Genomic DNA, 14,772 nt, shown 5'->3' with positions numbered 1-14,772 from the left:
TCGTGGCACACACCTCGAATCTTTGATATCTACAGGTAGACTTGTAACGCGCCGTCGATCGCCCGAGGTCCGCGACGAACTAACGAACGCTGGAACTGCCGAACCAGGGATCTTTGGTCTAACCGTTGACTCCCCCATTCGGCTGCCACTGCTGTAACAAAAAGACATAACAGTATTCCTAGTAGGACGAAATTTATACGAACACTAGATGTTCTGTATATAGCATGTCTCATCATTTCAAATTGTCGTGTTATACGAGCGTTCAGAACAGCGTGTAGGTGCACTTGTGGACGGCGTAAGAACCTAGAAGAACCAAGGAGGTCAAAAAGAAAGTAAGAAGGAGTAGAGAAAACAAAAAGGAGTAGAAATCAGACATCGCCCAGAAGAAATAAAAACAAGGTAGTGTTAATAACGACAAAATTGTCGGCGTATGGATTGGACACTGTCGAGCTATCACGCAATTACGCCGGAATCGAATGTACGTTCCTGGGTGAAAGAGTCAATCTAATTTTACATAGCAGTTCTTTAAAGCGACATTGTTCATGCTGCAGCTAAAACCTACTAAGATGTACATTTGCGTGTACACTTTTAATGTGCATCATTCAGGTTTTAACTGGTAAAACTGGGACTAGTAAAAGATCTAAAAATATTAAGAAGTCATACACACTCTTACATAAGGGACATATGTTTCAGGAAGCAAATAGAGCAAACGATTAAAAACACACACAGTTTCGGTAATTTAACAAACGCGACTTTATAGAGAGCTAAAGAATGGAACAGGAATAACATAAAATATATGACACTCTCATCTGGTGCGATCATCATCATTAGCAACAAACTATTATTTTTATGATGTGGTTTTATAATAAATAGATGATAAAGTGAATAATAAATAAAAATTGTCTTTTTCGTCTTCATCCAGCTAGGTGATTTTATTAATTGATTCATTTGGGCTTAACGTTCTTGGCCGTCTTCCAGATAAAAACCCCCTTAATGAACAGTCTTGTTGGTGGTGGTTGTAACGCTGCTGTTGCTCATGCAGTTTGCCGTACCCGAAGACCGGCTGCGCCTCGTAAAAGGCGTATTCCGTTGCGAGACGCGAACGATGCGTAGACGAGCGTCCTGTAACACCTGTGCCACCAGCCGGACCTCCGTCTCCCCTTGGCAAATGACTAGAATCACTTGACGTTGAACCTGATCCTGAACGGCTGAGAAGACGGTGGCCACCCGGCACCTCCGTCATGGAACCCGGTGCCCCGAGCAACGGTACAGGTAGGCCGGGAGTGGGCGAGGCGGAAGAGATGTTCATATCAAGAAGTTTGGCAATTTGCTGCATCTTCTTCTGCCTCGCCCGAAGGCGGCCTTTGGTCAACTTTTGCTTGGCTGCCATGCACCTGCATTGAGATAGCCGTTGACAGTGATTGTTGCACAAGAAAACGTAAACTGGATATTAAAATGTTCATTTATCTTTTTGACGATAATAAATAAACACCCTTAAATAAGTGTGTGGGGGTTTAATCATCAAATGGTGTGACCTTCGATACGACGATGACAAACCTCCATATTGACTTTGTAATATTTCCTATTCTTTCATGGTTTCGGTGCTCTGTATTTGATCCGTTACGTACACACGTAATGTATGAACGCTTCGTTCTAGAGCGAATGCGAGCCAAAGCCATATGATAAATACATCACTAAAAGATCCTAAAAACCGGTGGAAGATACCATTGAAGAAGCATTTGTATCCTTGTAGGCATACCGTATATGATCGTCGAATATGAACTTGGCCGCAAGCAGTGGTGGCCTCTTGGGTGGACCGTGAGCCGCAGCCCGTGAGGCTGTCCCACTGCCTGCCCCACCCTGTCGTCCACCAGCTTCACAGCTTGCTCTGTGAATAGTAATGTGAAGGGCACGGCTATCATGCTGATCGCCTGTGACCTCAATGTCTTGCAGCAGGCCAGCAAGACGTACCACGCCGAATCCTAAACGAGTTGCTTCTGGCTTCACAAGGATGACCTTCATGGAACAGTGTACATACAGGGTGACAAAATTAAGGTGAAACTCGTGTTTATAAACATCAACATGTAGAACCCCAAGCTTCATACTACATATGACAATAGCGCAAAAAAGCTTCCAGGACTAAAACGGTTTAATGGCAAATGAATTATCTATACCTATATTATAATTAGGTTATTTTAAGAATGTAAACACGGTGTAAGGCAGGTAGTTAGGATGTCTTTTTAATAGTTGGCGCATTATAGTACATACCTGTGCGCTATCGATAACCATAAACCGCTTGAGTTTGGAATTATCCTTAATGGTGTAGACAGTACAAGCAACTAAATCGTTATTAGTTAGGTCCAACACCTGGCCAACGCGAACCAAGTCGGACTCCTTCGTAAGCGGAAGTTCAGTTTCAGCTTCGCCACGAAGAACTAAGCACAAATGCCTACAAGCACAAAAATAAATAGTCACTGTTATTAACCACGGGATTTTCTCACAGAATTATCATCCTACAATATAAGACACAGTACATACTCAGTACTCAGTCGTCCGTACCTATTAAATTCACAAACCTTCACGAAGCCAATGTTTTAGCTGTTTCGGCGGTAGTTTCATTTAGTTTAACGTACCGAAACGTTTTTCCGTAAACCCTGCTTGTAAATCGAGCCTGATTTTATAGCTTTGTGGACTATACAGCTCTTAACGAAACTTATAGGCAAAAGTCAGCCTTCCGAAAACCGCTTACCAACAATCAAACCGTCCGTTTTATCTGCAGTCGTTCTTACCTAATTAAGAAGAAAGCTCTTATCGCCCGGATAGCTCGTTCGACCTCGCCGCACGGCAGACGCTTATGAAAATCGAGCCCACTCATTGGTGTCCCGATGGGCGGTAGTAGTAAGTTACCATCCATCATGAGATACTCAACATTGAGCGCCTTCAGTCCTTGTTCGTACTCCTCTTCGAACATGTCCAGGAAGATCTCATCGCTCTTGAGGAATCCTTTCAACAAGAGAGCGCTCTCGTCCCGGGCGCGCTTAACTAAATATAGATGCGCTTCGCGAAGACAACTAGTAGATTGTTGCTGTTGAGACTGCTGACGTTGTTGCTCGCTATTATTGCTACAATGATTATAATTACCGCTTACTAAAGCTGGTAATAAAGTTCTTGAGACATTATCTGGCAGCGCCTCGGATCCTGGCGAGGATCTAGAGGTCGCTGACTCCTGGGGTGATTGCGGCCGCATAGGACTGGGGGTCCGTTGAGCATCGGCCGGGATGACGGCCAACTGCTTAATGAGAAGAATGGCCATTTCAAGGGTAGCTAGTCGGACTCGGGTCCCATAGACGCACGCATGGCGAATAATCCGCATCAGCCGGGTCATCAGTGCGCCATTATAGCCGTCCTTTACTGCGCAGCGCTCTGCTGGCAACAGAATCGTGTCTAGTAATTCCTGGTTAATTCCTGTGTGATCATAGATTCGGTTGAGTCGATTCGAAGCAAGGCGAGCGATTGGCGAGTGAAAAAGATCAACGAAATAGGTGAAACGTTATTACGTAGGAGCACAAAACATTAAGAGCGTTGTAGATAGAAACGTCGACGGGTATATCCATCGATGTATAAACCGGAGTAAAAGAACATGGACTACGTTGAGATCCAGTAGTACAATAGCATAAAATACAGAACAGTCATGATGGATTAAAATATTAGCAATATGAGGAAATGTTAGATAAACATAATGCAAATCGTACGACAGTATGACACAGTGTACACATACACAATTAATTTAACCTGACCAAAATACCATTATTATTGTGACATAAAAATTTTACGGTTTGGGTTCCAGCAAGGCAAATTATAATTACAATAACAATGGTATATCATCTAGACAAGCATCAAAATGGATTTATTTGATAGTGACAACCGGTCACAGTGTGGTTCCTTCCAGGCTTACCGTCTGAGACAGCGTGCAAAAGAGAAAGGGTGCAACAGCAGTGAGCAGGAAATTATAATCAGCTGACATTTAAAATAGTACATTATTATAATTAGCAAACATAGAACGTCGGTAAAGGTGTTACCCAATGAGCACTGCCGAATTCGATTCACATTTGCTTGATAATTTTGATTTATCTATTAAAGTTTACTTGAGCATCACAGCGATTCAGCAGAAATGCACAATTTCCATCACCGTAAAATTATAGATGTGTCGAATAACAATAAAAAATCCAAGCGGGAAACACGCGAGTATTCTATAGGCATTGTTCGGAGTCGATCACTTGTGTACTGATTAGGCAACACAAAAAGCAAGTTTTTCTCAATATTTTGATGCCTGGGTTGCTTTGTTAATTTTCTTTCTAAAGAGTGAAGTATAGATGTTTTGTTAACATATTCACATAAGCAAATCGCGTAAATAATAAGTAAGTACATCTATGGGATCTTGATAATGTACGGATTCGATGAATGACTCATGACTGTAATACATCCTTTTTTTTCCTATTCACTGTGGTATATTCTTTAATCAGTGGTAACCACTCACCGGAGTTGTGACCCAGCGCATATAGCAAACTCAATGCAAACAATGCGCCATGGTCGCTATTTTCCACGTTGAGGGCGTCAAAAATTGCGCTAAGGAATGGTCGCCGATGGAGATCAAGGATTGCATTGTCAGATTCTTCCGCTTCGTCATCGGCCGCACCAGAACTTACGCCATCAGATAAACTGCACACATAATTGGGGAAAAACAGTAACAAACGCTAACAGTAACAGTAACAATAAGACAACAACGCTAATAACAGTCATGAAGTACCGGTGAATATAATATGCGGTTCGCATCCAAAAGGAACAGTTCTCAGATTATCTACTTGAGAGTTTATACAGAATAACGCGCTCTTTTCTCTATTATTCTGCTATAAGATTATTATCCAGGATATAAAGGCATGTATTTCTGTGATGGGTAAATTAAAAAGAAAACATCTTTGCTGTTTATCAAGTTATGTCACTTTTTTAGTGATATAACTACTTTTCCGAAATATATCCGAATCTTATGTTTTGTCCGTATCATATGTGCATGAACACCTGATCTTTGAGATATGTATAAAATAACTCACCTAAAATGCTGACTATTTAGACTAGAATTATTTGCAACTACTTCTCGAGCTATTCCGGTCTGCGGCTCGTCAACTGATAAAGGCAAGCCTTGCTGTCGGATCTTCTCTTCATCTGTGATATTGCTTCCCGTATGCATTGCAACAGCTTCTTCACCCTCTTCAACCTCTACTACGTCGCTACCGTTTGCGTCATTTTTCAACTTTGAAGTTGGGGTGAACCGCGCATTTTCGCGGCCGACATCGACGACAATTTGATTACTCGGTTGAACCTCATTGAAGTCCACAGCCGCTCCACCGCCAGCTGATGTCAGTGAATCTTTTGAAGACTTTTTAGTGCCTACATCAGTTACAGCAGCATCAGTCTCCTCAGCCTCGGAGCCTGACCCAGACAGTGATGGAGTCCCACTCGATGTTGACTGCAAACTCAACTCAAGTGGCTCCTCCGGCGGTATAAATTCTGGCCTGAAGCGACCGCTGTAATTTTCCAGTGCCAAACTGCCGGTACCAGTGGTTGCGACACCGTCTCCTGTACTATCACCGTTTGAGCTCTGAGTGTTGTCCTTATTGAATATCTCCATTGTACCGTTAAATAGAACATCCGCCAGCTGGCGGACGAGGGGCCTGTGAGATATGATTAAGAATACTTGATTGAGAAGGAATAGGGCTAAGATTGGTGAAACATGAGGTGACGTTCGACTTGCCGGCGATGTTTTTGTACCAGTCAACGAGTAAATATACAATGGAAGAAATAATCTGTTGAGTAGGTGATCAGTGAGGACTTCGTTCAGCGGGGCGATGTTTAGGCAAAGGATATCGTTGAGATAGTGGAGCTGATCGAGGTGTTCAGCAACTAAATCAGCGAGTCGCCCTTGTGCTTTGTGGTCTGTAGCAGCAGCGGCGACGCATGTGTCCAACTCGAGGACGTTCTTGCCGATAAACCAAACGAGATTAGAGAAGTACGGAGCCGCTGTCTTATCGCGAATGAATCGCTGCATGGCCTCGTCTTGTACTGTAAACGAAAATAATGGTAGATGGCAAAGAAACGATTAAAACATCAGAGACTGACGATGTGTCTTTTGTTTTGTAATAAATCTTCCTCTCTGAAGGGGGCTCTCTAATATATTAGTAGCAAACGAAGTTTTCGACGCTAGTATTACTACTCACCTTTGAAGACATTTAGCGTAAGCGTTCGAACAGCGATCCGCACCATTGATTCCGGATGCTTGAAGAACTTAATCGCCTCCGTGTATAGCGGGAAGTCATTGGTGTGCTCGTTGTAGAAAAAGTGTATCGTATGTGATGTCAACTTAAGCGACAACGTCTTAATAAACGAAATATAGTACGCCATAACCTCCTCATCCGTGAAATCAAATTTGTGGACGATAATGGAATTAACATGATTGTTTGACAACAAGTAATCTGTGAGGGAAATCGAGAAGGGAAAAAACAATCCGGTTAGTAAACGAAATACTAAATTCGGCCCAAGTACAGTTGGACAAGATTTCATCTTAAACTTGACTAGTCGACTAAAATGAAGCATTTGTTAAGCATTTTAATTTTATGTTCTCATTAAGCATTTTTAAATAATTTTCAAAACGGAAAACTTGCTTTATATAAATCATGTAAGAATATATAAATACTTAAAGGCACGCAAGACTTGCGTCGTTAGCACTAGAAGGACAGAAGAACAGCTACGTCGATCTATATTTAATTCAATCTTTCTGTATCAGTTATCTATAACGAAACGAGCTATTCATTATGACACAGCTTATAAAACTCTAATATGGTAATTTACTTTGGCCTTAACCGTGCTCAAAATATGGCACACAAACCCCCCGATCTATAGATTACATTATCGACAATACGCACAGAGAGAGGTGTCCTGTCGTATATTCTCGAAGAGAATGTTCAGCGTCTGCAGCAGCTGCGTGCACACGAATCGGCCCTGTTTATGGCGCATAATTTTAACAAAATATGAAAGCATGTTTTTCTCAAGGAAAAAATCAAACACCGATCCATCATTCTGATCGCCCCATATCAGGATTTCAGAAATGCTTCTTAGAGTCTCTACCAGAAGATCTTTATTCTGCTCTGTGACCACCTGGTTTTTGCACAGCACCGCATACAGGTACCTGAAATTCGATGAAGAAGAAATGGCAAAAAGGATGGCACAGGGCAAAAAGTCGTTATGCGTTAGTCGAATAGAAATATTGTACAACTTAACATCATGGCTCGGCAGAACGCCCTCGGATTCACCCTTAAGAAATATTATTTAAGAGAAGTACAATTGTTAGGCTATCCGGTATAAATTCGTGCTCGTTCGTACGAGCTCCTTCACCCATTGATTTCTATACACCTAATACTGGCTCTGTCGTTTTATCTAAGGAATCATTTATTTTTCATAGAGTTTTTGCTTTTTGCCTTATTATGCTTACTAAAAAGAGCTTAGTAGTGCCGAGTCTTGTTAACTCGCTAACCTAGAATGTAGACTCATATTATGCGTATTATGATATAATAAAACTTTCATAGTGCCATTCTTGAGAAAGATCCGCACAGCATTAATGAATATGTATAGAAGTGACGCATGCATTATTGCCTAGCCTAAATAAGTATGGGTAGGTAGGTAGGAAATAAGATTATATCAAGCGCTGCTTATCTTGCTTGATTAAGTTACACTGAATACATTTTTTTAATGCTATACTAGCTGTGAAATTTTGAATTTAGAGCCTTTCTCACGGAAACTTTGATGTGGATTTAGACATATCCGGACCCTCATAATTTTTTTTGCTGCGTGGCACTATTTGCGCAGATATACAAGCGTCATAGGCCGACCATCCTTTACTGATCTTTGTTCACGTTGTCTCTATGAAGTATGGCGAATTCAGGTAAATAATAAAAGTGAGTGAAACAAATAATATATCATACGCACCCAGTGGTGAATCGCACACCACTCTTCAAAGTGTAAGACTGTGGATTTCCACTGTCTTGCTGGTTAGGAAAAAACAATTGTAAGCCTGTGAATACTAGAAAAATGCAATTGCCAATACAAAATATTTTTCTGTCATGCACTCCAGTTGCCGATCTTGTCAAACTACTGCTATCGACTAGCGAGTTGTCGGCAGTAATTGATTTCAGCTCAGCGTTGCTCTCTGCGAGCGTCGACATATGGACGTAGAACGAACCCTAGCGAAAATAACCTCCTGTTCCCTGTCCGACAGGTAGGGCTACTTCCTATTTTTTGCTTGTCTCTGCTATGTCCCAAGCTTGTTGTAGCCGGCTGGTCTGGGCCCACCGTCAGTTTCGTAAGATTATTGTGCCAACGATTAGAGAGACAAATACTTATCATTTTACTATTTGGTAATTGGCTTTAAGGCTTGTACTAAAGATAACGTTCTAGCTTTCTAGTCATTGATACATCGAAGTGCACATCAATCGCCAGTAAAACTTGTAAAAGAATATATGTTTCTCGGACTTTAATCGGATGGTCCGATTAAAGTCCGAGAAATCAAAATATCATGCTTCTAAACTGACAACTTCTGATAGGTGATTAGGCGGTCACCGGTGCATGCTTGTTCTGATGGAACATAATCTACGACGTTCCTACAACTTGAACAAACTTCTTGTCCTGGCATCGTTTCTGTAGCGAAAACAATCCCTGCCTTTAACTGTCCCTTAACTATGCTCATTGCTGTGTTATAGCGACATTTTCTAGTCAAATCGTCTATATGCTGTAAAAAACGATGGTCTCTAGAGGTGCTATTTTCTCAAACCAAAAATACAAAAACAGACATAAATGAAGGTGAGAAACAATTGTTCAAAGCTTATTACTACGTATGGAAAGGTGCTGTTACCTGACTCACCACGTTTTAGCCATCATAACATAAATTCTAAGTCATATGGATGAATATAATAAAGAACAAGGGAACGTGATCATTTATGGATCACTAGACTAAAATATTAAAATTTAATAAATGTCGACCTTTGGATTCACGAGTAATAAAATAAAGTCATACTATGAGAGCAAAAATCTTTCTGGACAAGAGTGCAACGAGACTTAGTTACGCAACGAGTTCTTGTTTTCCCATTTGCGATGAAAACCAACAATCGTAGTCCATTTATACTCGCACTAATTCTTTGTGTGTAAAGGTGGAAACTGCCAACCAAAGATGTATCACCTGTATTTGCAAGCATTACTATCTTCTGTTTAAGTAAGCACATCCTAAAAAGCTAAGCAGATTATATTACTCAGGTAGGATCTTTACGAAGTGAACATCAGGAAGTATGACAAGGGCTTAAAATTAAGGAGGTCCTTTTTTTTACTGTCAATAGTAGTAGTCTATGAATCTCACGCTGATTTAATAAAAGGAAAGCTACTTAAACCTAACCATAAAGGCGCCATAGAAGATAACGAAAAGAGCGATTTTTCACTGTAAGGTCGACATTGGTGGGACTTCAACAGGAGTTCTCGACTACTTCGTCATATACTAATATGCAGCTTAATTCTTAAAAACTAGATAACAAAACACAGTACCAATAAAGACATTCAGATTAGAAAAACGATGGTAATAGACTTCGGATAAAGGAGAAACTAACTGAGGATTCCGATTATATTAGTGATCAAGTTGGATGGCATGACTGGGAATAATGATAAAATTATTTTTATTTACAATTATTTTTCATTCTTTAGGATGCAGGAAGATGTCAAGTTTTATCGCAGGAGAAAAATTTATTAAAAGCTGTAAACGTTGCTGTTCGTTCTATTTAATGGATAACAGCCAGACAGAGAGAGAGAGAGAGGGAGAGAGAGAGAGAAAGTGAGAATCCGATTTTTATCCCGCCATACTTGAGCGCTAACTTTTCTGAGGCTATATGTATAGGCACTCATTGCTCAATGAACTCATTACGAAAACAACTCAGGTATCGCATTCTGCAATATTAGAGAAGGAAAGCTTCCACGACCTTTTTAGGTCATACTTTGAGCGGTAAAATCATGATCTAAATCTATTTGGGCAGTGTTAACACAGTTTTGGACCGTCAACTCTACGAGAATGTTAAAATTTAAAGAAAAAGTCTAAATACCTCAACAAAAAATCTGGGTATACTGCCAGCAAGAACCATTATTCGTGTTAACTAACCTTTGCTTAATCGGAAACTCTAGAAGCTAAAGGTGACCGGCGCCCCGTCTCGTTTTCTCCGTAAATTCTGCATGCAATCAGATACCTCACTCATTATAAGCTCACCACTAAACAAAAAGTTCTTATATTCTTTGCATTAACGTGCGATTAGATTATTATGTCAGCAATCAATAAAAAAGCGCGAGAAATCCAAAACAAATGAAAAGAGGCCTCGCAAACGAATAAGTGTAATCCGAGACTGTCCACCTATTGAATGCCCAGTGTGGGCAGTTACCAGTGAATTACTAAAGGAAACGTATGTAATGTATCAATATAGAAGTTGAAAACGATTGACTAGGGTTGACCATTTTTATGGCCTGTGGACGGTGGTAATTAAACATTAAGGTTACAGCTATTTTCATGTAGTCTATCTTAAACGAAGAAATAGCGCAATTTCACCAATAATGTGTACTACAACTGATTTATGCACATGAAGGTAAATAAGGGTTTTTTTGAATGAAGGGGAGATGAATTTGAAATGATCTGTTAATCCGACCAAAGAAAAACTTCCACGATTACCTTTTTACCTGTTTCCGATCCCTAATGTAGGATGAAACGAATATGTAGGAAGCCACCAGAGGAGCGTTTTATGCGTAAATAATAATACTAATATAAGTGAGGGAGTTGCAGATCAGCGATATCAATAATAGCTCTTTAGGCAAGCGCTTGTTTTTTAATGTGTTCAAAAGTAAATATACATCATTAGAATAAGCATATGTAGCGATGAAATTAATATGTAATTATTACTAGTAACTTCGTATTAAAAAAAAACGTTTACAATAAGAAAATTTTTCCCATTGTACGTCCCTGACGCAACACACGAATGAGCCCATTTCAGCTAGTCAATCTTGGTTTATTTAAGGATCTGCACCCATACATTTCCCGCTTCAGCTTTTATTGCCTTCTCAGATATGGTTTCAAAGCTGCCACCTATTGCCTTGACTGGGGCAGAAAGCGACCATGAATGGCATAAGGCCGTCAGTGGTCATTGCTTAGTTTCCTACTCTCAAATTATTCGGTATGCGAGTCTTTTATGCATATTTCTTATGCATAATCGACGTACCTCTTCCTTAGCAGTCCAAGCTATTTAAGAGGCTTGTATATAAACTTACGATATAAAAACCTTTTGTTGCTCCGTTGAAATGATTGAGTCTGATGCTGGCAACAACTCTGATTGTGTGCCTGATGTGGTATCAACATACCACATCGCATCAATGCCATAAACTAATATCTCTCATCTATCACATTACCTTTTTTTATTAAGTTTATGAATTAGAAACATTTAGTTAGCTTGAATGGGGCAGTCGCTATTACAGGTGCTTAGCTTATTATCAGTATTGACCAGTAAGTGGTAGAAAGGCTTTATACGTTGTAGATAATAAGTAATAGAGAACTTCTTTAATTCAAAAAGTGAAAATTCGTAGCAATTACCATTGGTGAAAATGAAGTAAAAATACTGGTTTGTCAGCGTTTTTGCCTGCAGTCGATAACTAAGCAGGTATGTAAGACGTACATCATATAAGCGTAGCTATGTGCTGGTGAAGTCCGCGATTCATGTAGAGTTCTCATAGGACAGAAAACTGAAATCAGCTGCTTTATTGAGATTATTCTATCAGAGTGTAGTAACTCTGTCATTAATTTAAAATCAAGGAGGCAATATGTTCCGCATAGGAAAGCGTCAACAGTAGTTTGAGAGATTTGCTTGAAAAACGTAGTGCTTATATAGCGAAACACCTTAATCAAGGTGAATACAATATACTTTACCAATCATTATTAGCAACGGAAATGTTTGTGGTTATTTTCATTTATAAAGGCTGATTTCTAATCTAACCAAAAAAGAAATGTAGGTTTACAACAGTTACACAGCATTAACTGTGGATATCAAAGCTCTTTTTAGCGAGTAGGAAAACACCTTATCAACAAAATCTTAAAAAGATAATAGTGCGTTCAAATCCAGCGATGTCTCGCAGAGCTCTAGGCTCAAAATGTTGAGTAAATTAAACAGTAAATTAAGTAATAATAATCCCTGAGTATCTTTAAACGCATCTTTAATTACTAGCTGCTGTTTATTAGTATCTGGCTTACAGTTTTCTTTTTTTATTATTTTTTTCTTTCTTTATAATACATGCACACAAATCGCTTACGCTTTCGATCTACAAATGAAACGTTATCGGCCGGGTTTCCTTTTATCACTAACTTCAAGCCAGACCCCAAAGGCTGTTGCAGTCCTCTTTCCACACATGATTACCTATTATTTTTTCATCGCTTATACAGCTGCCATTGATGAAACTGATACCGTCATCATAAAACAATCAAGATTCTCCTATAATAATATTCTCCGGCTGATGTTTTTCTCAAAAGAATGTTTCTCGTAAACGAACATCCGCACAGTCAATATAGATATATCTGATATATTATTATCAGTATAAATAACGATGTCAAATTTTTTCATTTCAAAATTAAGAAAACATCAATTCATTACTGCAATCACGCCAGTAATAACCGCTACCTTTTTTGTGGTCTGTTTATTTTCCTGGTGACAGAACACTAAACAGCCAAGGTCTGAGCCAAAAAAACTAACGTACACTCGGATACAGATATATATATATATATCTGTATCCGAGTGTACGTTAGTTTTTAAGGATTTCACTATCAGAAAATACAAGTCGTAATAGCGTGCTTCCACATGCATGCCATATGTGTTCCATAGGCGGTTTTTTCCCCCTCTGAACCTTAAAGCACTTAGCAATGAATACGGAACAGCATCTATCTGACAACTTCTGAGCACAGATATGCACGCAAGTGCATCAGGACAACACAAGATCATAGGTAGAGCCAAGTTATATACGTCACAGGGGTGTCGTCCTCCAAATCGCCGTTGCCTCATTGCCTTCTTGTTGTTGTGACTTAGAGAATGAATTTAGGTTTACACAAATATGAGGACCAGACACAAAGCATAACCTAACTTTGGTTGACATTTTCGTTTGTATGACATGAATTAGTCTTGATTCAATCACTTATGTGATCTGAATGGAGAAAATGATACAACGTTTTCATTCCGCCAGGAAAATGACAATACCTACTTTTCTTCATGCAAACCTCGTTCTACTTGGATACTATTATACTTTCTCGCCGCACTGAACGCTGGAGCAGAATTTGCACGGCTGTAGTTCACATAATTCTTTACGTACTTGCTGGAGCATATTTTATAGGAAAACTTGGTTGAACGGCGCCATTGTTGCTGCCACTGTCACGGATCGGAAGGCCACTATCACCTATGGTCCTTTACGGTAAAGACAGGTACTGGCTCTGACAGATTGGCTCGGCGGCACACTAAGCGCATTTTGACTGCGCGTTTGGTCCGCTTGACTTTAGGTAGATAGTTGCCCCAAATGTCTAACAATCTACGGATTTTCCATAACAACATTGTCTGCTTAATTGAATAGCGGCCACAACTGATAGGACGCCGTTACGAGCGAAGTGACTATGAGTCAGGCTTGGGCAGGTCAAATTGCTTGGTAATTGGAACGTGCTTGGTATCTCCAGTAGCTCGCCGCTAAGCAGGTGCTGTCCCATAACGAACGTTCAAGTAGTGCTAGATTATACAAATATGTTTTATATAAATACTGTGCTTGTCAAGAGCAGTTGAACATTTGCTGATCCATTCATATAGAACGATCTACTTCGTATGTGCGTAACTAACGTACACAAAAATACTCACTTCAAATGCTCGGTGCTATGGAGGTTCCGAGGTTTCGAGCCCCAACCCCCGAACCAGCCCCGTCGTCCAAACATGTTTCTATAACACCTTCACACCTGTATAGTTGTTCTCACCGCCACTTCACCTGCACACTGGAAGGGTTTTCTCCAAGTAGCCGTTGCGCCTCTGACCGTAAAGGATCTCACTTCTGCCAACGGTCACATAGAACCGGACGCTCGATGCTAGTTTTCTATACGACGAAATATGTCTAACATGAAGCTGCATAAAGCGTTTTTGCCTGTTGCTTTCGCCTCTGGGCCTCCACTCTCCTGCCACGAATATTAAGTTTACTTTTTTTTTTATTAACTGAACTCTGAAGTCCCATCAGCTACTGGAACGTGGCCTTTAATGCGATAACACTTGTTCAATTCCGCTGTCGTCAGCCGTACCTGTTTCGCTCACGATCACACGCCCTCATATCAGCATCCCAATATTGTCGGCGCCTCCTCACCACCACCACCAGTGCTGCCCTACCTTACGCTTAGCAGTACTGCCGTTCGTAGCTCACGTTGGGTTCTCCAGACGATCACCGTCAGTCGGTTAACGTCGTTAACGTTGCTGATGTAATTATTGTCGCCTGATGCCGAAGATCCATTTATAGCCGCTATGACTGCTCTGTTAGGACAGTACGTCACGGTCACTCTCACACGCACATACACACGTACTCACACACATATGCACTTGTGTTGCTCACTGCTGTTGCTTTGATGTTTCTACAATGTACGAGGCT

General features: G+C 40.3%; 1 protein-coding gene across 3 annotated transcripts in view; it reads right to left on the bottom strand.

Moving 5' to 3' along the window:
• The window catches only part of ema (C-type lectin domain containing ema), a 17,779-nt gene extending 3,007 nt beyond the window's left edge, over nt 1-14,772 (bottom strand). The window contains exons 1-10 of one of the 3 annotated variants that reach the window (XM_022802515.2): nt 14,004-14,772; nt 6,978-7,240; nt 6,273-6,527; nt 5,109-6,117; nt 4,538-4,719; nt 2,790-3,465; nt 2,269-2,449; nt 1,760-2,016; nt 1,053-1,394; nt 14-151 (exon numbers count right to left, since the gene is read on the bottom strand). In XM_022802515.2, coding sequence (XP_022658250.1) covers nt 14-151; nt 1,053-1,394; nt 1,760-2,016; nt 2,269-2,449; nt 2,790-3,465; nt 4,538-4,719; nt 5,109-6,117; nt 6,273-6,527; nt 6,978-7,240; nt 14,004-14,077 — 3,377 coding nt within the window. In that variant the 5' untranslated portion in view covers nt 14,078-14,772. Of the gene's footprint in view, nt 1-13; nt 152-1,052; nt 1,395-1,759; nt 2,017-2,268; nt 2,450-2,789; nt 3,466-4,537; nt 4,720-5,108; nt 6,118-6,272; nt 6,528-6,977; nt 7,241-13,473; nt 13,786-14,003 lie in introns of those variants that run through there. The other 2 variants (XM_086987458.1, XM_086987459.1) reach the window with 2 other exon arrangements.

This window comes from Varroa destructor, unplaced genomic scaffold (genome assembly GCF_002443255.2).
Source record: "Varroa destructor unplaced genomic scaffold, Vdes_3.0 BEIS01000004.1, whole genome shotgun sequence".
Classification (NCBI taxonomy): Eukaryota; Metazoa; Arthropoda; class Arachnida; order Mesostigmata; family Varroidae; genus Varroa; species Varroa destructor.
This window is presented reverse-complemented; position numbering and strand designations above follow the sequence as displayed.